Genomic DNA, 23,432 nt, shown 5'->3' on the forward strand with positions numbered 1-23,432 from the left:
AGAAGAAAGAAGATATCTCGAGCTGGGTTCAGAAGGAAGATATCTCAAGGTTCTGGTCTCTCGATTTCACTCGGCCATAGATTCGCCTTCTCTCCCCACAGAGACACTCGAGAGAAAAAGAAGAGAAAAAATGATAAACACGAAGAGACCCCAGATTTTTTTCCCTTCACTAATCCAACAACCAATACACGCCTGCCACGTGGCCCGAAGGACGGCCACACATTGTCCCGTTTGAAGGAACGTTCCTTCGTTTATTATGCATTTATGATTTTTTTTTAAATGTTATATGAGGTAGGACGATCGATGCATACGGCAATGCCCATGCTCTTAACCGGTTCTGTTTTTTTTTTTTTTTTCCGGCTTGGCTTTTATAGAGACATTAATTAGTACCAGTTAACTAAATCATATAACTACCACTTGCAGTTCTGAGATTTCTCTAGTACTCGAGAATCGTAATACACAAACAAGTCATAAGCCAAATGGATCGTGTGAGTGTGTGACCATGCGAATACACTTACACGTAAGAGCTACAAACCTACAACAAAGAAAAATAATGCTTGCACTTGAGCATGTATCATTTGTCTTTTTACAACAATCTCAACATATATGTTAGATTTTTTAAATCATGTGTTTTCTATAATCTAACTCCAAATGGGTGATATAGTGGCTGCCTAGCTAGCAAAGCATTTATAACAATAATAGTTTCCCCTTCATCAGTTCTTAACTTCTCATGCTTATAGTTCCCTATATATTCCATAGGGAATAAGACTAATTAATGATTCCATTACGTCACTTTGTATACTCTCTAATCTATAAATTATGGAGTCTGTTCTTTATTTCAAAATTAAAGGATACAAAATTCTTAGAGTATATGGGGTTTTAGTTTTTTTTTGCGATTAGAGTTGAATTAAGGTTTAGTATATATGATTAAGCTTCTTCAGCATCCTCTAAATATGGACTATATTATATAATCTTCAATTATTGAATAAGTTATTTTGTGTTTTTTTTTGGTTTTTGTTCTTATACCTTTAAAATTATTTTCCATCTGTTGAAGTTGAATGCTCTATCTTTGTTTTTATCAAAAAGGTAAATTATGGTTGATGTAATTGAACAAGTTTGCTTGATGTTGTTGATAACATTTAGTTCTTTTTATACATATTAAACATCCTTAAATTAAAGTAATTAACTGAACTGATCATTATAATTTAAGACAAGAGTTATCTCACTTTAAGGGTATTTGAGATCATATATAAACACTAGTGATTTAACGACTTATGATAACATTTCGAATCTGGAACTTTTACGATCCTAGAGATGACATGGCTACAAAATAAAACAGACCACCGACATTTAACACGGCCAGTTCAGTTCTAGAGTCTAGATCAGAGTAAATGATTAACATTTTACATTTTGATATTATATATCACTACGTATTGTATGTATTTTTATTTTCTCAGGTCTTACATTTCATACCTTTTTGTTTCAGGGTTTCTTGTTACATACACTATCTATAAATAGAGAGAGTCTGTGTCAGTGTGTATCCCTCGAAATCTCTGTGAAATTGTAGAAAACATAATGGGAGGCAAGAAGAGGAAAATTCCGATGGAGAAAATTCAGAAGAAAGAGTCACGAGCCGTTGCTTTCTCTCAACGCCGTAATGGTCTTTACAATAAAGCCTCTCAGCTTTGTCGTCTCTCCGGTGCAGAAATGGCGATCTTGACGACCCCTTGCTCTTCCAGCTCTCACGCCTCTTTCTACTCCTTCGGTCACTCCTCCGCTGATGGTGTTGTTGCCGCTTTCCTCGACGATCAGCGTCCTGTTACTGTTACTGATGAGGAGAATCTAGGGTTAGGGTTATGGTGGGAAGACGATGATCTTGCTGAATCGGAGAATCCAGAGGAGTTGAAGTGTGCGATCGAGTCCATGTCTAAGATGTTGAGAAATCTGAAGGAAGTGCGTTTGCAGAGAGATGATCAAGATGATGTGAAGAACAACGACATCAAGAAGAAGGATCTTGTTTCACACGAAACTCGAAATCTTGATCAAACCCTAAATCTTAAGTTCACTTCTGCAACAAGCGGTAATGTACCTAGAAATTTCAACAAGATCGCTCAGGAACAGGATCAGATCATGGCTGCAAGAAACTTGGATGATGGATACACCAATCAAGAACTGGATCTTGATCAACTCATAGACTTTGAGAGTATTTTGTTCGATGGGGATTACGAGATCAAGCAAGAGTATCAAGAGACTGCTGAAACTAGTCTTGTTATGAATTCAGGGATGGAAGATGTCTCCATGGCGATGACGATTGACGAATACAAATATGTCTCAAGGTGTTGAAGACAGGGCTTTGGTGCTTCAGAGAGGTTTGGATGAAGGTGATCTTTTGCAATGAGTTACTCACCATTGATGTTGTTTGAAAATACATACTCAACGCAATTCCACTTATGTATATAATGTGTCTGTGTAACCAAGATGGCTTCAGTTTACATTGGTTTGATATATTTTTGTCGATCTGGTTTGGCTTTTCCATATACTTTCTTGGAAATTGATTGAACTTAAACTGGTTCTGTTTCGGTTTTGCTTATGATAAAGTTTGAGAAGTTGTGGAGTTATATGTCTTTTTATGAATCTCACACAGGTTTGTCTTTAACGGCTAATCATCAATGGGTATTACAACTTGTGTAGAGTTTAGAGACAGATGAGTTCGTTTACCTATACCAAAGAACAAATAAGAAAGTAACCTATGAAACTGAGATTAACCTAGAACCAAAAAGTATCTAAAGACTTCAACTTTGGCGCAATAGTTGGGTTGAAACACATCACATGTACGGCTCATCCGAACCTGCAAGAGAGATGGGACCGAGTGTATCGCCTTCCAAAGTCGCGAGAACATAATAATCGTTTCTTATCTTGTGTGGTCTCTCCTTAAACCGCACAGCCAACACCACAAACTGGACAACAACTCCAACAGCAATCTTGGAGAGATCATCTTTTTGAAAATACGGTTTCTCGTCATCAGACTCTGATTGGACATAATGGTAGTCCGGCATTTTCAAGGGTGAGAGGTATGCGTATCTAAGTGGTCCTGAACTGATAAAAACTCCGTTCGACAATACCATTTTTACAACCCCTTGCAAGACATCTCCTCTTGCAGGCAAGAATGTGCGGCATGTGAAGGAGACCGGGAATGTGAGGATTTGTGCTTGATGATTGTCTTCGTTGTTGTTGTTGATGTTGATGATCTTGTTCTTGTTCTTACCGATGCTTTTTACACTGGTGATACCGAGATAGAATCCATGTTTCCTACATGCTTTCTCGTGTGTTAGAACTTGGAGTAGCCTGGTGAGAATCTCTTGGTGAAACGTATGGCCAATCAAGTGTTTGGCACATATAGCCACGTCCCGAGACATTTCTACATCTGAAAACATCTGCCACCTGAGGAAACACAGGAGACCACAGTTTCAAAGAAGAATCATATCACAAGCAGAAAAGGTTCACACATTATTTATCCAAACCGCAACCCAAAATGAGTCCTAAAGTGTAAAAGATAACCCATGACGACTGAAGTGTAAATGATAACCCATGAACATTATTAAATCAACCGCAGATACCAAATTTTTTTGATGGCTAAATAGGTTGAACTTAGAACATTTAACCTTATATGGTACCTGCATAAGAAGAACTTAGAGCTGCTACGAATTACTGATCAGCTCACTCTATTCTAATTCAGAGCAAAGCAATCAACCAAGACATAAAATCAAAAGCATAGTACTCAAAACTGAAACTGCTAATTTACATTAATCAACAAGACTAGAGATCAAAATTTCTGAGAAAATCACACAATCTGAAGTGATCTTAACAGGACAAAAGAAGATTCCTTTTTCCCTTCTCAAAGAAAACCACACTAACCCCTTATAGAGACATAGACACTGATACATGATTCCAACACTAACTTAGCTACAAAAACATCTGTAACTGCCTGATCTCAAAAACTCAAGATGACTACAAATTGGCAGAGAATATTAATGCCAATTCAGACAAACGATACAACAGTAAAATGAAACACACCCTTTGATCCTACTCTGCATTTAGAATCGCATTTACAGTGAAACCCAGTATCATAAATGTCAAATAAAGTTTGAATTTTTCCCTCTAGTTTTCAAAAACATGATAAACCCATATCAAATCGAAGGCAAAATTTTCAATCTTTACACAATAAATTTTGTAAACAGATAACTATCGAGGTGTTTACAAGTTCCAATTTCAATACCAAGACGGAATTAAAAAAAGGGAAATTTGCAAACATAGGCGAAATCTTCAACAACCAAAATAAAAAGGAGAATTTTTTGGCCAAATAACTTAGTAGTAAGCTAAAAATCTAACCTTGAAACAAGCCAAGAGATCGTACGGAGCAGAGAGAAGCCCCCGCAAGAATTTATTATACAGAACAAGAGATAGAGATTTCAACTCTTCTCTTTATAACTTGTCTTGACTGAGGAAAATATATAGATCCGGTCATAACTCATAAGGCGTACGTTACTGAACTTTCTTCATTTCTGATAATAGGCGCATATTAGTGATGTTCATTATAACTCTCTATTATACGCCTTTTCGGGGACGTGTTTGTTAAAAACTTTTGTTCTTGGTCTGGTTACGATAAACTCTAATTATCTCGGACATCTTTCCCCGCCATGGATAACACAGGCTCGGAGCTTTCGTGTCGTTAGCTGAAGGAATCAATCAAAGCTCAAGAATTTTTTGTTGTAGCTTCACGGAATCGTATTTATTTGAGTACCCAAGTCAGAGTATTTTGTGTTTAGAAATGGCGATTAGTTCAAGTCGCCATTTTTGCCCAACAACTGTAACGACGACTACTGTCGATTCGTTGAGCTCCTTCTGTAAGTTCCATGGAAGCAGTTCATCGATTTCACTCAGGTCTTATAACGGTGCTATATCGAGGAGATTTGATTTCTTTTATATGAAAAAGGTTAAACGATTATCGTGTGAAGGTAGTAGTAGTAGTAGTAGGAATGAGAATTGGAACAGAACACAGAAGCAGAGTCAATTTAGACCTTCAAAGGTACTGTTGAATCGTAGAAAAGGAGAGAGATTTTCGGATTTAGGTCTTATGAGGGGTGAGAATAGTAGTCGAAGTAGTGATGTTGGTGGTGAGAGTAGTAGTAGTACAATGGAGAAGATTGTGGAGAGATTGAAAGAGTATGGATTTGTAGATGATGATCAGTTTCAGGATAAGGAAGTTGAACAAGAGAGAAGGATTGAGAAAAGTTCAGTGGAGGATGGGTTCTATGTTGAAGAAAGAGGTGGATTCTCGGAGGAATCACCATTTAGTGTATATAGGGGCAATGATGAAGTTAGGTTTCCGTGGGAGAAGGTGAGTTCTAAGGAGGAGAAGGAGTTGGTAAATGGAGAGTGGACAGCTAAGAAGGAGAGTAGATACTCGTTGGCGGAGATGGCACTTTCGGAATCAGAGCTGAACCGATTGAGGAATGTGATGTTTCGAACAAAGAATAAGATGAGGGTTACGGGTGGAGGTGTTACTCAGGCTGTGGTAAATGCAATTAAGGAGAAGTGGAAGAGCTCAGAGATTGTGAGACTCAAGATTGAAGGATCAAGTGCACTTAATATGAGAAGGATGCATGAGATATTAGAGGTTTTCATTCTTATGATCCCCCAATTAGTGCATTATATACAAAATTTTGATATATGGATTTTAAAAAAAATTGATAAGTGAAAGGAATTGAAAAGTAGTGTTTTGTTTCTAATGTATGTATCTTCTTATTCATGGTCAAGTTACTAATTATATCTTCACTGTGACAGAGAAAAACTGGTGGTTTGGTGATTTGGAGGTCAGGGACTTCCATCGCCTTGTACAACTACAAAGGTGGCAGCAACAAGTATGTATCAGGGAACATGAATAAGCAAATATACAGAAGAACAGAGACATCACCATCTTCTTTGCCTACAAGTACAAGTTCAGTTGATCATAGTGTTCAACAAGTGCATCTTCCTCAGCAGCCAGAGAAGGAGACAGCCATTGTGGGAAATAATGACAGAACGTCCCAACAGGAAGTAGAGTATGAAGATGAAATAAATGAACTGTTAGAGGGTCTTGGTCCTAGGTATACAGACTGGCAGGGAGGTTACCCATTACCTGTTGATGCTGATCTGCTTCCAGGGATTGTTCCTGGTTACGAACCCCCTTTCAGAGCACTTCCTTATGGGGTGAGATCAACTTTAGGAACAAAGGAGGCAACCACATTAAGAAGACTTGCTACAGTTCTTCCTCCACATTTTGCTTTAGGTATTGGATTTCCTTTATGACTTTTTGTAGAGCCTAATAAAGTCTTTGAAGAGTAAGATTTTCTTTTGATGTACAGGTCGAAGTAGACAACTGCAAGGGTTGGCAACAGCCATGGTAAAGTTATGGCAAAAGAGTTTGATAGCCAAGGTTGCCCTCAAACGTGGTGTACAACTGACTACCAGTGAGAGAATGGCTGAGGACATCAAGGTAATAAGGCTTCACAGCCGAGTAACATGTAATTGTTTTTATATTAATGTAGTTACTATTATAACAAATTAGAAGGTGTCTAATAATATTCGGTGCGGAATGTTTGATATCATGATCTTGGTAAGTGACTGCAGAGATTGACGGGAGGTATGCTGCTCTCTCGAAACAAAGACTTCTTGGTCTTCTACAGAGGAAAGAGTTTTTTGTCACTAGAAGTAGCTGAAGCGTTAATGGAGAAGGAGAGGCTTGCGACTTTGCAAGACGAAGAGGAACAAGCACGTCTAAGAGCATCATCGGCTCTGGTTGTCCCAAGTATTAAAGCTAAGCAAAACCTTTCTAGGACTTTGCTAGACAAAGATGAGCAGGCAGGCCTAAGAGCATCATCGGCTCTGGTTGTCCCCAGTACTAAAGCTAATCAAAACCTTCTTTCTGCCGGCACTCTTGGAGAAACGCTTGATGCAACTGGTAAATGGGGGAAGAATCTGGATAACGATGAGCAGGTGGAGGAAATGAAACAGGAGGTTGAGAAAGTGAGATCTGCAAAACTTGTCAGGAAGTTGGAAAGGAAACTTGCTTTTGTGAGTTTCTGACTTGATCCTGTACTTCCTACCTGTCAAGTTATGTTTCACATACAGATTTAAGAGATTGCTCCTAGAGTTAAGCTGATTATTAATTTTCAATGAACCTTTCTAGGCTGAGAAAAAGTTGCTGAAAGCTGAACGGGCTTTAGCTAAGGTGGAGGAATCTTTGAAGCCAGCAGAGCAAAGAACAGACCTTGAGGGCATAACTGCAGAAGAGAGGTTTATGTTCCAAAAGCTCGGATTGAGGATGAAAGCTTTCTTACTTCTTGGTAAACCATCTTTGTAGCGATATGTAGTGTAGTTTGGTATGTTTGACCTGTTTTCTCTGGGATACAGACTCGTCTGAGAAACTTGAATTGATTACTTCAGGTCGAAGAGGGGTGTTTGATGGGACTGTAGAGAACATGCACTTGCACTGGAAATATCGTGAGCTGATCAAGATTCTTGTAAAGGCTAAAACTTTTGAGGGTGCGAAGAAAGTGGCAATGGCCCTTGAAGCCGAGAGTGGAGGTATCCTGGTTTCTGTTGACAAGATTTCGAAAGGCTATGCCATAATCGTGTATAGAGGAAAAGACTATAAGCGTCCTTCTACAATGAGGCCTAAAAATCTCTTGACAAAGAGGAAAGCTTTGGCACGTTCTCTTGAGCTCCAAAAACGCGAGGTTCGTTTGTTGATCTCAAAATCTGCAAACTTATCATTTATTTCTACTTTTTGTGACCAATTAGGTGATAAACCTCAAGGACTAACACTTCATTTGCTTTCTTATTTGGATACTTTGCATTCAACAGGCTCTTATTAAACACATTGAGGCGGTACAGGCGAGGTCAGAGCAGCTGAGAGCGGAAATTGTATGGTTTTAATTATCTATACATCATTTACTAATCAAACAAAGAACGTATATTCTTGTTCTGCAATGTTTGCTAACCCGAGACCCTGAACCCATTCTGTCAGGAACAAGTGGAACTTGTAAAAGACAAGGGAGATGAAGCATTATACAACAAGCTTGACATGGCTTATTCTTCTGACGAGGAGACCGAAGAAACAGATGTATGATCTCTTTGCCTTATAATCTTTTTATTTTCTTGTATTTTCACCAACATGGATTTTGAGTTTGAGGTCTGATATTCTCTTGTTCTCTTCGGTTATTTTAGGGAGAGGAAGATGACATGTATTTAGATACATACAAAGACGAGGGAGAAGATGGTGAAGAAGATGAGATCCAGGCCAAGGGTTCACTATCTGAAACAGATGTTGGATTTGATTCAGATGATGAATATTGGGATTCAGATGAATCAGACAAAGAGTTTGGTGATGATTTGGCATCCTCCACAACACCAGAAATAACTTTTGTAGATCTGCAGGATGAGGAACGTCACGTGCAACCATAAGCGGTAATAAAGAATGGACTGTGCAGTGAATTGATGCGGGAGATAATTTTTGACATCTTGCTTGATGCTGATCACTCAATAAGAGATACTAAGTGCATCATGACATGCAAAGATTTTAAGCTTTTGGAAGCTATGTAGATTCATATAGTTTATAAAATACATATCTCACTCTCCTCTGTAACAGATAGAACTTAAATAATTTAGACTCCCCAAGCTTAAAGCAACTATTCTACATGTTTCACCATCAAAACCACATGCCCTTCTCATAGGAGTAGCAAGAAAAATACATTTCCCTAGGTTATATATGTATATGTTTCTCTTTTCTGTCAAGGGAAGATATAATAAGAATACGACAAGGTTTTTCACCTACGAGCCAGTCTCTGGCCAGCTCCAGCAAGTAAAGCCTTACCAATGACCCCAGTGTGAAGGCCGCAAGCCAATGCGACACCTCCTACAACAACCCATTTCCAGTCCATTCTCAAATGGTCCCGTTGTCTCCTTGCATAATCCATTGCTCTGCTTCTGTCTTCATCTCTTGAAGATGATTCTGCAGAATCCATGTTTAATTTTGTAGTGATTCTTGCCATTTGAGCGATATGGGATAGAGGTGAGCCTGATTTTCTGGCGGCTTGATAGGCTCGCAAACCAGAGTTGAGCTTCTTGACGGCTCCCCACATGCCATGACGGACACCTAACTTTGCTACGTCTTTTGGGATTCCCATATCTTCATAGTGGACAAGTGATACTTCACAAGCCGTTTGCTGTCCATCTCCTTTTCGGGATTCAACTGCATTTGTTGTATATTTGCTTAACAACTATATCTCAGCTAAACAAAGAATACTTGCATTTCAAAAGGCTACCTGCTCTGATAACCCAACTGGAGAAATAAAGCTCAACACGCCTCGGCTTATCACGCTTTGGTAGAGCTGGATAAGGAACTCCCTACAATATCAAACAGGTGTTAGGTATAGTTCTGAGCTTTGAGCTTTGTTTAGAGTTGGATAAACCTAATAAAGAAGATAACCTTATGCATTGTATGGATAAGACAGTTATCTCCAGAACTAAGGCGCTTATCTTCTCTGATATATCATATTTCATAAAACGCATCTCCCAGAGAAGCAAAGAAGATAAGCCCCTTAGTTCTGAGCTTTGAGCACTGTTTCACCATAAAAACTTAATGTGATATGGAAGGTGAAACACATGTTGGATTTTTCTTTACTTGCCAAATGTTTTTCACTGATAAAGTGTTGATGCAATGGAAACTTGATAGAACTGGAAACTTAGAGACAATGGTCCCAGTTCCAAAAATTATCTCCAGGCAATTAGAATTCTCAAAGCTAGATTTTGATAATCTTGTCCCTATAGATAAACGCTAGTAGTATGCTACACACAATCGATTCGTGGAAGGCAAAAACAAGTTATCGTAGTATGACATTACCTTTGTCACACAATAATATTTCTTTCCAGACTCCCATATTCTCCGGCCAATGATATACTCTCGGTCACTACAGAAAAATGGAAACTGCAAGCAAAAGAAATTAGTACTGACAACACTTTTTAATGTGGGATTTGTTTATTAAGATGACCAAATTATCAAAAGTCCAGAGACCTTTTTTCTCCACTGAACAATCATTGTTCCTGTCTGAGTGTCCTCCTCCAAAGTTTTGAAGTTGGCAAGCATAAAATCCCATTTAGGTCGAAACTCATCATCCCAAAAGAAATCTCTAACAATATCTGGAGTTGCATCCTCAAACACAGTTTGACTGCGATAAATAACTGGACCTGTCTGATAAACAATACAACTTTTCAGACTAAAAACATAATTTGATAAAATGTTTCTATCCAGTAATTAAGATCCAAGTTCTATATAGCAAGCAAAAAGTTTTAAGTAAAATGTCATAAAAATGCCACACGGGAGCGTCAATGCAGCAATGCATCACATGAAGCTCAAAAGGAACTAATGCTAAACAAGGAAACACAATGAATACTATCTAGAAACCTCAATGGATAGATAGTTAAGAAAACGATCGTCCATAGCTATACCAAAGAAACATATCTACCTCATAATTACCAATAATCTAAAGACATTTGAGTCAGATGTCATTCAAAATTCTCTAAGGGATTCAGTTTTCCAACAAAGTATCTTGCGCCTACTACTCAATGACTTATAACTTATTTCCTAGACTACATGATTAACTCTACCATAACGAAATGGATACAAAGCAAGATTTAAAAATTTCAGATTACCTCAGGCTCATGACGCCAAGCCTGGTAACTCATATTTGGAGTAGTCTTATCCATCATAGATTGCCACTCCCTAGTTGCATTCCCAACTTCAAGCAGCTGTAAAAGATGCTCTAAATCATTCTCTGTCACAATATCCTCTGTCACCGTCGTAACATCACTGCCTCTGCAATATAATAAACCCAATTTATCCTCAGATTTAACCAATCCATAAACCAATTAACACAAAACAAACAAACAACAAAAATCACTTCTTTTGCCAATGTCATTTCAAAAATACCATAATCTAGCTAAATGAAAAAGTAAACGTTACGTTTTAAAACAGAGAACCAAAATTTTATATCTTTCTTTCAAATCAAACATAAAGCTTCTGCCTTCTGCTATATAGTGTATATACTAACCTCGAGACTAGCCCTGATTCATCAGTTTCTTCCACAGGAGTCTGCGACGAAGCTGACCCAACCGAGGATTTATTACCTCTGTTGTCGTTCCTGGACCAGATAGTGCGACAAACGGAGAAAGCAGAGAGAGCGGTGAAAGCAAGCCAAAGCCTACGAGCACCAAACCCAGGGGGTGCAGTCCATAAAAACCGAAGCTTAGAACGAAACCCTAAATAAATCAAACCGGTCCATCTCGGACGCCAAGACCATCCGATCAATAAACCGATCATAACAGCGAGCCAAATCGGGACTGCACATAGCAAGATGTCGACGAATGTCTCCGTAAAGGAAGGATTTTTAAAGAAATGCAACAGATCAAAATACGTCTCATCCATTGCGTTTTCGAAAAACTTTTAACCCGATTCGAAAATTCTCAGATTCCCTAAGGAAAATGGGATTCTAAGATCGCTAAAAATTTAGACTCCGACATGAATCATGAGAATCGAAGACGAAGACGAAGACGAAGAACAAAGAAAAAAAGGGATAATATATATTTTTCTCTTTTTAATTTATTTTTAATGAGTTTGGTGATTTAATCGGAAAAAGGAGAAAAAAATAAAACTTGTTGTTGTTGTGATATTATTTGCTGAGCTTGAAACGACGTTGGCGGGTGATAGAATGATAAGGAACAGAGCCGCGGTGGAGATGACGTGGCGTTTTCGTTGACCGACAAAGTATAAAACCACGCGTCAGATCTAAGCGCGTCGTGTTCGGTAGTGAGAGGAGAGGAATAATGGAATATACTTTTTTTTTTGTCAACAACAATAGATGTAACGACTCAAAAGAGCCAAGAGGAGGGAACATTGTTTACATACAAACAAATTTGCGGTTGGACACGTGCTCGACATGCTAACAAATCCGCCTTAAGATTAGAGCTACGAGAAACTTTTACTAAAAGAAAAGAGGAGAAAAATACTTCCCTATCTGCGTAAATTTCCTCTAAATATGTGACAAACGCCGGCCATTCTGTTGGGGAAGACACCATCTCCACCAGGTCTGAACAGTCTGTAATAAAAGTCACTTCACGTCTCCCTGCTGCAATCATACACTTCATTGCCCACACTAGGGCCTCGACTTCGGTATGTAGTGGCGAAAGACTCCTTCGTAGATTACCTGCACCCATTGTAGGTTCATCCGTTGTGGACGTACAATACCAGCCTAAACCTGCAAAATTGTCACCATCCTTCCAAGAGCCATCCACAAAACATGTATAGCCTGGATAACAAATACTAGAAACCTCGGGAGCTTGGGTTGAACCACAAGGTATACCAGGTTCAACATCCGCCTTCTCCTCCGCCTGCGCAGCCATCCATAACTGTGCCTCACTCTCTGCCAACCGTAGGACCTCTCTTGGATCCCTATCTATATTATCAAACACCTTTTCATTTCTTGCTTTCCAAATGTACCATAGAATCCAAGGATACATCGAACCATCTGAATCCTTTGGTATTCGCCAAAACAAATAGTCCATATTCGCGTATAGAGATTCCGTTGGAAAAACCCCCGGCGCCGTAGGAATTTGCGATAATGCCCACGTTTGTAAGGCGGGTGGACACTGGAAAACTGCATGTAGGGTAGATTCCGTCTCCCCACATCTGCTACATTGCGGGTCACAATGCAGTCCTCTGTTTGCCAAATTATTATTAACCGATATACATCCCCTGAGTACTTGCCATAAGAAATGTCGTATCTTAGGGGGACATTTAATCTTCCATACATGAGCTTGCAATGGAATAGTATCTGGTCCATATGGATTAACACCCCAGCGGGCCTCACGAGCTACCCTATACCCCGATTTCACCGAATATTTACCGGATTTTGTAAAAAACCAAAATCTGTAATCCGGCCCTTGCGGGAACCGTAACGGGATAGCACTGATAAGAGGAACATCCTTCGGGTCGATGAGAGCTTGGAGCATCGGCACCTTCCACGAACATGTTTGAGTATCAATCAATTGATTAACCGAAAGAGTTGGAATCGGTTCAACAAGTGAACTGTTTCTAATAGCTGGCCTCGGGCATTGAGCTGGTAACCATGGGTCATTCCATACTGAAATAGAATCCCCAGATCCAACTCCTTTAATAAGTCCTTTACTAACCAGAGGGCGAGCAGAAATAATACTGCGCCAGCCATAAGACGGGGAGTATGATTTGATCAGACCCATTGGATCTGATTTCCGATAATACCGTCCTTTAAACACTTGAGCAAACAAGCAATCTGGAACATTAATGAGTCTCCAGAGCTGTTTTGCAAGTAAAGCCGAATTAAAATCCTCCACATGTCGGAATCCCAAGCCACCTGAGACTTTGTGCTGGCAAAGTTTGTCCCAAGCCAACCAGTGCATCCCCCCAGTCTGACCATTTGAGCTCCACCAGAATTTGGCAATCGCACTAGTTAATTTAGTGGTTACCGCCTTTGGTAATCGAAAACAAGACATTACGTACGTAGGTAGAGCTGTCGCCACCGATTTTATCATGACCTCTTTTCCCCCTTTTGATAGGAGCTTCGCCGACCAAGCATTTATCCTAGACTGTAATCGATCTTGAACAAAGGCAAAGACTCTAGTCTTTGCTCCTCCCAAACTTTCCGGTAGCCCTAAATATGTCCCCATGCCACCCAGAGTTGTAATACCCATCACTGTCATTAACTTCGTGCGGACATTGCTTTCCACTAGATGCCCAAATTGAATTGACGATTTTGTGAAATTGATTTGTTGACCCGATACTTTTTCGTACTGCTTAAGAATCCCAAAGATAACCTCACACTGCTCTTTTTTTGCTTGGCAAAAAAATAAGCAAAAAAATAATGGAATATACTTAAAATTTAAAAATCAATTATTCTGTTTAGATATGTAAAGAAGCAAACGTTTTGCCATTTGCCAAATACGTTTTAATTAGGATAAGATCATAATTAATGTATAATATAGAAAGATTAATTAAGGAATTTTTCACTGAGGATATAAACAAACGAGAAGGTGAGATACACGCGAGGTGTAAGGGAGCGTGAGAGTAAAAAAGGTTTGAAAAAAGTGGATAAGGGAGTGATTCACGTGTGTTGCTGGAAGTTGGGGTAATAATAGTGACAGTGGTTTGGCCAATAGGTTTTAGACATCACATGTCTCATCGTTTGCCGCGTATAAGCCCTTTTAGGCCCATTAAGATACCCAATTAATTAATCCATTGGATTTTAAATGGAGCGTGCGATAAAATCTCTCACACGTGCGAGAAGCTCTCAACTCATAATTCAAAATTCGCAATCGGTTGAAGCGCAACGGTTTGATTCATTTTACAGTGAACAATGGTGACGCCTTTGCTGAGATTAGCCTTCGTCGAGGGTCCGAGAGAAGGCGATACACTAGAGTATAAACCCGGTTCTACGATTCGGGTTGGTCGCATCGTTCGTGGTAATGAGATCGCAATCAAAGACGCTGGAATCTCCACGAAGCATCTTCGGATCGAGTCGGTTTCTGGGAATTGGGTGATTCAGGATCTTGGATCTTCGAATGGTACTTTATTGAACTCGAGTACTCTTGAATCAGAGGCGTTGGTGGATCTACGAGATGGAGATGTTATCGAACTTGGTGAGTATACATCTATTGTGGTGAGTTTTGTGATTGATGATGTTCAGGAGGAGAAGAAGAAGCTTCCGCCTCGACCAAGGATGGGCAATAAGCGTCAGGGTAATGCGGGTAAGCGAGTTAGATTTTCCGAAAGTTGTGATTTTGGGGATGTCGAGGAAGAAAAGGGTTTTGATGTGAAGAATGTGGTGGATAAGCCGAGTTCTAGGGTTAGGAAAGTTAGAAAGATTGAGAATTCTGAGAAATTAGGGGTTTCTGATGGATTAGAAGAGGCGGAACAATTGGGGGAGAAAAAGGGAAACTTTAGGGGTATTGCTAGTATCAAGAGTTCATGTGTGAACTCGGTTAAAGTTGAAATTAAGGATTGTGCAATGGTAGAGGAAGATTCAGGGAGAGTAGTTAAGAAGAGAGTAAACAGTAAGGTTACAAGGAGCAAGGAGATTGGGAGTGTAGAGGAATCGTGTTTGGGGATGGTTAATGTAGAGAAGGAAGAGACTTTAAAGGAGAAGAGGGTTACAAGGGCTACAAGAAGCAAGAAGATTGATATTGTTGGAGATTCTTATTTGGATTTGGAGATGGTTTTAAAACGAGCCAGAAAGAGTTGTGGGAAGAAGAAGAAGAAAGTAGAGCAAAAGTTGTTGAAGAGCTCTGAAGGTGATGAGGATAATGATGCTGGAGTGCAGGGTCCAAGCTGTCCTGTTGGAGAAGATTTGAAGAGTGAGCTTGGTACAGTGGTGGAGGTGGACTTAGGAAAGATGACATTAGGAGCATTGTTTAGCTTTTTGGAGGGTCATCTGTCAAAAGAGATAAATCAAAAGACAGAAAGTATGATTGAGCCCATGCGAAGTAAAACTCGAAGAGTTCGTGAATATATTTCAGAGCAGAGACAAGTTCAGGATAAAGAGTGTCGGTGTTGAATTGAAAAAGTGTTCAACTGATATGGTGCATGTACATGTTTTCTTATGATGTGGACCTTAATGCTGTGGCTTGGCTGTGTTGCTTAGAGTTTTGACTGCAATGATTTAATTGCATAGGTTTTGCGTGTGAGATAAAGTAAACAGTGAAGTGCTGATGTTTGAGTAAGTTTCAGACTTTGGTCCATTTTATAATAATGTTCAAGAACACCGCTGGGGGCTCATATATCAGTTTCGAATTATACAAGTCATGTCCTATTGTCATTTTATTTTAGCATATTGGTGTTCTAATGCTACCAGTGAGATGCCAAGAAGTCTGACGTCTTTGCTCTAGTCTATTTTTCCTTCTTATGTGGTCAAAGGCAAAAGCAAGTTCTTCAATAGTGCCATGAAAAAATCAAATTGCAAAGCCAGTCTAGATATCTGAATATTTCATTATAGCTTTAACTGTGAGATGAGGAAAGATATATATATATTGATAGCTCCATTTTCTCTTTGTCTCTTACCCGAGCCTGTGGTGTTTTTGTTGTCACGGGAATGCTCATATGTTACATCAAGCTACCGTGCAAGTGCAATCACACACACCCTTCTCCTTCATTAACTCATTTACGTATTCTTGTTACCGTGGAGTGACTTATTTCACTGATGCTAACGTTAATTTCTCATAAAGTCGATGCAGTTCACCTTCTTTTCCTTGTCCTTGAAGTACTTACTATTATAGACCACCTCACCTTGTTTCTATAAACTTTTTGATCAATTTGTTGATTTTAACTTGAATAGGGATGCTAATCACTGAAGACGCCTTTACAGGTTTGAAGTTTTCAGGATTTTGTTTGCCCTTTGGGTCCTTGAAAAGACCAAAGTGTTAGAATCTCATTAACTAAGGTTAGTTAGTTAGCACTTTCACATGCTTCATCTTATTGTTTCATCAACATATTCATCACCTGTAAGTAAGAGATAAGGTTTCTGCTTTTTACATTTATGGCTCTCTTTTTTTTTTTCTTTTTTGAAGTTCACATGCTAAACCAACTCTTTCCTTTTTCATCCCTATATGAATACTGAATAGCATCATGCTACTATTAGCCTCTAAAAGACCACCTTCCACGCAAAAAAAACTAACTATTCAATAACCAAGAGTGTACCCATCTTATTTCTCTTATGGCTCGTAACAAGCTTGAGTTCCCTCTTGAAGCTGAGGCCTACGAGATCATCTGCAAGATAGGTGTTGGTGTTAGTGCTTCGGTCTACAAGGCCATATGCATTCCAATGAACTCAATGGTAGTTGCCATCAAAGCCATCGATCTTGATCAGTCTCGGGCTGACTTTGACAGCCTTCGCCGTGAAACCAAGACCATGTCTCTGCTTTCTCATCCGAATATCCTCAATGCTTATTGTTCCTTCACCGTTGATCGATGTCTTTGGGTGGTTATGCCGTTCATGTCTTGTGGCTCTCTTCATTCTATTGTCTCTTCGTCTTTTCCAAGTGGGTTACCAGAAAACTGCATTTCCGTCTTCCTCAAGGAAACTCTGAATGCAATATCGTATCTTCATGATCAGGGTCATTTGCACCGTGACATCAAGGCCGGTAACATTTTGGTTGATTCTGATGGATCTGTGAAGCTTGCTGATTTCGGAGTCTCTGCATCGATCTATGAACCCGTGACTTCCTCATCTGGAACAACATCGTCTTCTTTAAGGTTGACTGATATAGCGGGAACGCCGTATTGGATGGCTCCGGAAGTGGTTCACTCTCACACAGGGTATGGTTTCAAAGCAGACATTTGGTCGTTCGGTATAACAGCGTTGGAGTTAGCTCACGGGAGACCACCGTTATCTCACTTACCGCCGTTGAAGAGTCTGCTCATGAAGATCACCAAAAGGTTTCATTTCTCTGATTACGAGATCAATACAAGCGGAAGCAGCAAAAAGGGGAACAAGAAGTTCTCAAAAGCTTTTAGAGAAATGGTTGGTTTGTGTCTAGAGCAAGATCCTGCTAAAAGACCATCTGCAGAGAAGTTGTTGAAGCATCCGTTTTTCAAGAACTGTAAAGGAGTAGACTTTGTGGTCAAGAACGTGTTGCATAGCTTGTCAAATGCAGAGCAGATGTTTCTAGAGAGCAAGATTTTGATCAAGAGTGTTGGAGACGATGATGATGATGAGGAAGATGGAGAGATAGTGAAGAACAGGAGAATCAGTGGGTGGAATTTTCGTGAAGAAGATCTCCAACTAAGTCCAGTATTCCCAACTACTGAATCAGAAACTTCTGAGTCAAGTCCACGTAAAGAAGATCAAATCCAAGAAAAACCGGAAGACGAGAACATTACAATCACCGGGTCTGAACTCGGTTTCGATTTATCAAAGGAGGAAACTAAAATCCAGGAAGGTGAGGTTGTGGGGTTTGATAGAGATTTGGTGTTAGAGAAACTCAAAGTGTTGAAGAAAAGCTTAGAGCATCAAAGAGCAAGAGTGTCGATAATAATCGAAGCATTGAGTGAGGAAAGGGAAGAGAAGAGCAGAGAAGAAGAGCTTCTAGAGATGGTGGAGAAGCTGAAGATTGAATTGGAAGCAGAGAAGCTTAAGACCTTGCGTGCTGAGAAAGATACTGTTTTAGGTTAACTATTGTAAACTTCGTTAGTATTTGTTATCTTCTCTATATGTAAAAATCATTTAGGTGGATGGCATGACATATTTCTATATTTTAAGTTTACAAATTTAAAAAAGCTTAGGGTCATAATTTTTTTTTTTTTTTTTGGTTTAAAGCTTAGGGTCATATTACCAACTATAAAGAATATTTCTCACAAACAACAACAGAAAAATATCAAATATGAAGTAAGAATATCACTACAAGAAAATGAGAAAATGATTGTTACAAATAGACCAATATTTGCTGATGCTAGTTCTTATATCAGTTCTACGTTCATAGTAGTAATGTAATAATAATTTTCTTTTATTTTGCATTTTTCAAACTTCTTAATCTTAAAAAAAAGAATTAACATGAATGGATCAATTTCCAAAAAAAAAAATGTAGAACTGATTGGGCAATACGACCCTAAGTTCTTACGATCATGGGCTAAAATATAAGCATAAGCTGGGATGAACATAGGGTTGCATCATGCAACTTGCATGTCAATATTTTCTAATCACATCTTTGATAAATCAGCTCCAAAATAGTTCAGTTTCACATATGCTTTACAAGAACGAGATAGATAGCAACATCATATTGGTCTGTGTTAATATCACTCGAGTTCAAACATAAACAACAATACATATTACTAACAACAAGTATTCATTGTGGTCTGTGGATGCCTTACAGCAGCTCCAGTGGAGGAGAAATAAGGGTTGCTAAAGTTTAAGTGAACTAAAAATTTAATGACTTTTGAGGAAAAAAGGCCCAAATGAAAGAGAAACGATGCTTCACATGGCAACAGAAGCAATCCATTAGCAACGGTACGTGGCGCATTTTTAATTGGTGGAAAAGTAAAATAGTAACGAAAAAACAAATTTCTCTCTTTTCTTTCATTTTATTTGCCGGACTCTTCTCTCTATTCTCTTTATTCCTTCTATTCTCTCGTCTCTCTCATTTTAAGTACTCTTCATAGGTTGCTCAGCTGAAAATGGTCTTACGCGTATAGATTTTGATTTTGGTAGTTATTTTTATAAACATATGCATAACATGTATTAAAGTATTTCTAAAATAGTAGTATAAAGAACATGTAAGATTGATAATTTAAAAAGAAAAAGATGGAACAACAACATTGTATTTTTTATTTAATTTTTTATATATTAGAGATTTTAATAAATGTTAAGACAAAATTTGAGGTGAGGGGGGTTTGGTCGCGCGGTATATACGGGAGGAAAAGGCAAAGTACGTACACGTGTGGGTGGGTGAGGGGAGAAGTAGATACAGATAGTTTGAATCAGTCAGTCAAAAGAAGAGCTTCTTCCAGTTTCCTCTTTCCCATACATTTCTTTTACTTTCCTTGGAAATTTAACAACACAACAACAACAATGCTCTATTTGTTTTCACAAGTCTCTCTCTCTATATATATTCTTCAATTCTCAAAACAAAAGTCTAAAATCAGACAGAAATGTTGACAAAAGAAAAATAAAAAAAAATATTGATAGTGGGGGTTTTTGAACATAATTTTTATATATACTGGAAAAAACCATATACATTATATGATATGATAATCTAACAGGTTAAGTAATTAGGGGATTTAGTCAAAATTATTATGAATTTTGTCATTTTGATTTATTAAAATGACAATAAAATATATTTACGTTGGCTCTATATATAAGGTGGTATAATTATATCATTGTGCTAAGAAATAAAATCATGGAAAACAAAAATTAGATAAGTAACCATTTTTTTGGACAAAACATAGGAATATGATAGTCCTCCTTGCATTCCTTTTTTGGACGTGCATGTAAGGAGAAATTTAGCAACTGGGTTCGTTCTGTTGTTACAATAAGCCTTCGACTACTACTCTTATGTCTAAGATGATTCAACCTACAAATAAAAGCGGGTTATACGGTTTACCGCTAGGATTAAGTATGTTAATGTTTGTTTATCCTAAAATGTTCAAGTAACTTACATCATATTCATAGAATTAAACAATACTGTATGTTAAAACAAAAATACCTAACATATTAGAACAACTCTAAATATATATAGTTCTGTCTTTATTCATATGTTAAAACATACAAAATGGGATGTGACTAGTGTTAAACAATATACCTTTATTAATTATTTGGACTTTTCATATGCATTAATATAGTTAATAATTACTTTATTTTTGAAACAAGATTATAATATTAATGGAATTGCGAAGTGGGGAATGATGTAATACTTGATGGAAATCTTTTGTCTAGTTCAATCATACGAATTAGCTTATTAAGTAGACATTTTAAGATTCCACCCAATTGTAAGTTTACTGATATTTTCGGTAACAAATGATTCCTTTGTCGATAGGAAGTCTCGTTAACAATTCAATTATCTTTTTTTTTTAACTTTAATTAGGATGAGTCTATTTTTAACTTTTTAAGGTGCTAAAGAATCCTTTTTTGAAGGTTTTGTTACTGCTAAGCATTTTTAATTTATTTTATGTTTATTTTATGAAGATTATATCAGAACAAAGTAGAATTTCACTAAAAAAAAGGTTTGTAGATGCAAAAAGAAAGTAAAGGTTAGTTTCATTTGTTTATTAGGTGGTCCAAATTTCATTAATTAGGTTTAGTGGATGCCACTGAAACACCACAGTTAGTGAGAATGGATGAGATTGCGGCTTTTACAGCTTCCAAAGTTCATAGGATTTTGATAGTTAGCATCAATTTAAATTAATTATAAGCACATCATCAGTAAAAAGAAACGTAGTCTTCTACAATTTCTATGAATATGTTCTCGATAATGTTAGGTATCCTCAAATAAAATTCAGCATTATGCGTTGCTTTCTCAAATGCTTGCGACGGTTCTACTAAACACGCACGTCTCTGTCTAATAGTCGAACTAAAAAGATACAGTCTTAGTTAGCTCTTGCATTTGAAAAATTAATCTTATTTGTAATTTTCTACTACTATATAGATAGTCCCATAATAAAGTGCTAAATCGATGCTTATATTGGCGGCACTTGAGAATTACTATTGTTAACGAAGTAAATTGGTCTGATTAAGCAAACTAAAGCTGGCTCTAATTAAGCTTTCCAATGATGTGACCTCATTTGTTGTTTCTCGATATTATATTCAAAAGTATTTAAATTTGTATTAAAGAATAGTTATATACGTCCCATTGGTTTGACAAATGACACGTGAATTCATGTGAAGATGGTCCTTCATGTTTTGTTTCGTCATTTCTAGGATCCCCCCACCCCGACTTGACGTGATACATATGGTATCTACAAAGGAACTATAACACTTTATTATTGGTATAATAACCAAAATTGTTAGATTGTCACTATTTTGGCTGAAACATAACGAATGCTCTGTATAGTGACATAAGGGCATCCTCAATGCAAAAGTATTTAAATATAAGATACATTTTTCACAAATCTTAAGAGAAAATACCGTCTAGAATGATTTAAAGCGGCAGTTTTATTTGTTTAGAAGTATATTCTAATAGATCTAATTGATAATACAAAGCAATGCAAGTTTGTTGGTTTGGAAAAAAAAAAGATGACAAAATTATATTAAAATAGTTGAAACCCATATTAAAATAGTTAAAACAAAGTAAATGTACTATAGAAATAAGAAACAAAATAATAGTCTTTTTTTTTTGGGTCAAAAAACAAAAATAATAGTCTGTCTAATAATATTTTTCCGAAAAATGTATGTAGAATCTTTTTTATAATTAGTTTCAAGACAAATGGTACAATACATATAACAAGAATAAATGATTACCAATTAGAACTAATTAACAAGAAAATACTATAATGCATTACTTATATAATATCATCTGTTATGCATATTTGAATTTGGGAGGAGGCACACTGAAAATAATGACATTTACACTAACTAGATTACAAGTTTTTTTTTGTTAATACTTATATTGTTAATATATAACAAATGGGCTTGTGATGTAGAGATAAAGGTTATTGTTGTGCCGAAATTTGCTTTTATATGTCTGAAGAGAGGATGACAAATCCCTAGCACATTTACCTAATCATATGTGATTTTTTTTATTTTATTTCGTGATGTGATGTGATATGGAATAACGTCCAAGAGTAATTCAGTATTTCGATTGACTTAATCGAATTATTGAAGACAAAGAAGAAATTTTTTGTTTTTGTTTTTCTCAATATGGATATGAAATGGTGGTCTTTATAGTATTCAGGATTATTGGGTAAATATGATTAGTGGTTCAGACTCCAGAGTGGTATAGCTTTCAGATACACTACACGTTCGAACGTATAAGAAAATACTTATTTCTTTTCATACATGTGTTTTAAACTTTTAAACATCACATGATTTCTCTATGGTTTTTTTTTTTTCAACGAAAAACTTGGGTTGGTGAGTTGAACATATTTATTATTCCACTTGTACAATAAATAAAGGCATGAAAAAAACAAATTATATCGAGTATATTTCGTTTGCTCCAGAGCTATCTCTAATTTTTTTATGTTTTTTTTTCCAGATATCTCTAACTTCAAGACTTAACCTACCTGGAATAATAGTAACAAAAGAAAAAAAAAAATATTTTAAGGAATTTCTCTTCTTAAGAAGTTCAAAAATTATACTATATTTATAATAGAGAAATACACTAAAATATCACATTTTAAGTTTTATTTTCAAAAGTACTATAATTTGTTTATTTTTCATTCTAAAAATACCATAGACATAAAAAAAAATGAAGGTGTAAAGTTTATGTTTTAGGTTGAGTTGACTATTTTATATTTAAGATATAGTTTTTGGGGTTTGGAGGTAAGGTTTAGTGTTTAATATTTAAAATTTAGTTTTAGTTTTGTGGTAATTTTGAAAAAATGTATTTTAATGGTATTTTTAGAAATCACCCTTTATAATATAAGAGTATTTTTGAGAAATGCCCTTTCTGGTGTACCTATTTTTAAAATACAATTTTCTAGCTATTTTCAAAAATACTCCTTTTCAAATATGAAAAATTATAAAATTTTACATAGTTGATAAGGTAAATCAAGATCATAATTACTACTGGAAGACTAGATCCAAATATTTATAAGGTTTTAAAAAGGTTATAAACCGCATTTATAAGGTTTTTATAAGGTTTTTAAAAGGTTTACAAAG

General features: G+C 37.0%; 6 protein-coding genes across 6 annotated transcripts; 4 read left to right on the top strand and 2 right to left on the bottom strand.

Moving 5' to 3' along the window:
* Nucleotides 1-1,575: 1,575 nt before the first annotated feature.
* LOC17878201 (agamous-like MADS-box protein AGL97) lies at nucleotides 1,576-2,343 on the top strand. Its single transcript, XM_006284851.2, has one exon. The coding sequence runs from the start codon at nucleotides 1,576-1,578 to the stop codon at nucleotides 2,341-2,343; it is 768 nt and encodes a 255-aa protein (XP_006284913.2).
* Nucleotides 2,344-2,607: 264 nt separating this feature from the next.
* Nucleotides 2,608-4,465, bottom strand: LOC17880637 (DNA-directed RNA polymerase subunit 7-like protein). Its single transcript, XM_006282649.2, has 2 exons — nucleotides 4,390-4,465; nucleotides 2,608-3,441 (listed from the first exon to the last, which is right to left on the bottom strand). Exon 2 carries the CDS (start codon nucleotides 3,432-3,434, stop codon nucleotides 2,826-2,828), a length of 609 nt encoding a protein of 202 aa, XP_006282711.2. The 5' UTR covers nucleotides 3,435-3,441; nucleotides 4,390-4,465; the 3' UTR covers nucleotides 2,608-2,825.
* Nucleotides 4,466-4,682: 217 nt separating this feature from the next.
* Nucleotides 4,683-8,725, top strand: LOC17880691 (CRM-domain containing factor CFM3B, chloroplastic). Its single transcript, XM_006285638.2, has 9 exons — nucleotides 4,683-5,677; nucleotides 5,845-6,328; nucleotides 6,405-6,535; nucleotides 6,670-7,113; nucleotides 7,229-7,385; nucleotides 7,486-7,778; nucleotides 7,906-7,965; nucleotides 8,069-8,164; nucleotides 8,269-8,725. The coding sequence occupies exons 1-9, from the start codon at nucleotides 4,829-4,831 to the stop codon at nucleotides 8,503-8,505; spliced, it is 2,751 nt and encodes a 916-aa protein (XP_006285700.1). The 5' UTR covers nucleotides 4,683-4,828; the 3' UTR covers nucleotides 8,506-8,725.
* LOC17878309 lies at nucleotides 8,677-11,707 on the bottom strand. The gene is made up of 6 exons (XM_006283692.2): nucleotides 11,151-11,707; nucleotides 10,753-10,915; nucleotides 10,115-10,291; nucleotides 9,944-10,027; nucleotides 9,366-9,447; nucleotides 8,677-9,292 (listed from the first exon to the last, which is right to left on the bottom strand). The coding sequence occupies exons 1-6, from the start codon at nucleotides 11,522-11,524 to the stop codon at nucleotides 8,868-8,870; spliced, it is 1,305 nt and encodes a 434-aa protein (XP_006283754.1). The 5' UTR covers nucleotides 11,525-11,707; the 3' UTR covers nucleotides 8,677-8,867.
* Nucleotides 11,708-14,486: 2,779 nt separating this feature from the next.
* On the top strand, nucleotides 14,487-15,954 carry LOC17878699 (FHA domain-containing protein At4g14490). Its single transcript, XM_006282579.2, has one exon. The coding sequence runs from the start codon at nucleotides 14,487-14,489 to the stop codon at nucleotides 15,681-15,683; it is 1,197 nt and encodes a 398-aa protein (XP_006282641.1). The 3' UTR covers nucleotides 15,684-15,954.
* A 725-nt stretch (nucleotides 15,955-16,679) lies between these two features.
* On the top strand, nucleotides 16,680-18,376 carry LOC17877523 (serine/threonine-protein kinase BLUS1). Its single transcript, XM_006283572.2, has one exon. The coding sequence runs from the start codon at nucleotides 16,839-16,841 to the stop codon at nucleotides 18,294-18,296; it is 1,458 nt and encodes a 485-aa protein (XP_006283634.1). The 5' UTR covers nucleotides 16,680-16,838; the 3' UTR covers nucleotides 18,297-18,376.
* Nucleotides 18,377-23,432: the final 5,056 nt, after the last annotated feature.

This window comes from Capsella rubella, unplaced genomic scaffold (assembly GCF_000375325.1).
Source record: "Capsella rubella cultivar Monte Gargano unplaced genomic scaffold, Caprub1_0 scaffold_7, whole genome shotgun sequence".
In the NCBI taxonomy this organism is placed as follows: Eukaryota; Viridiplantae; Streptophyta; class Magnoliopsida; order Brassicales; family Brassicaceae; genus Capsella; species Capsella rubella.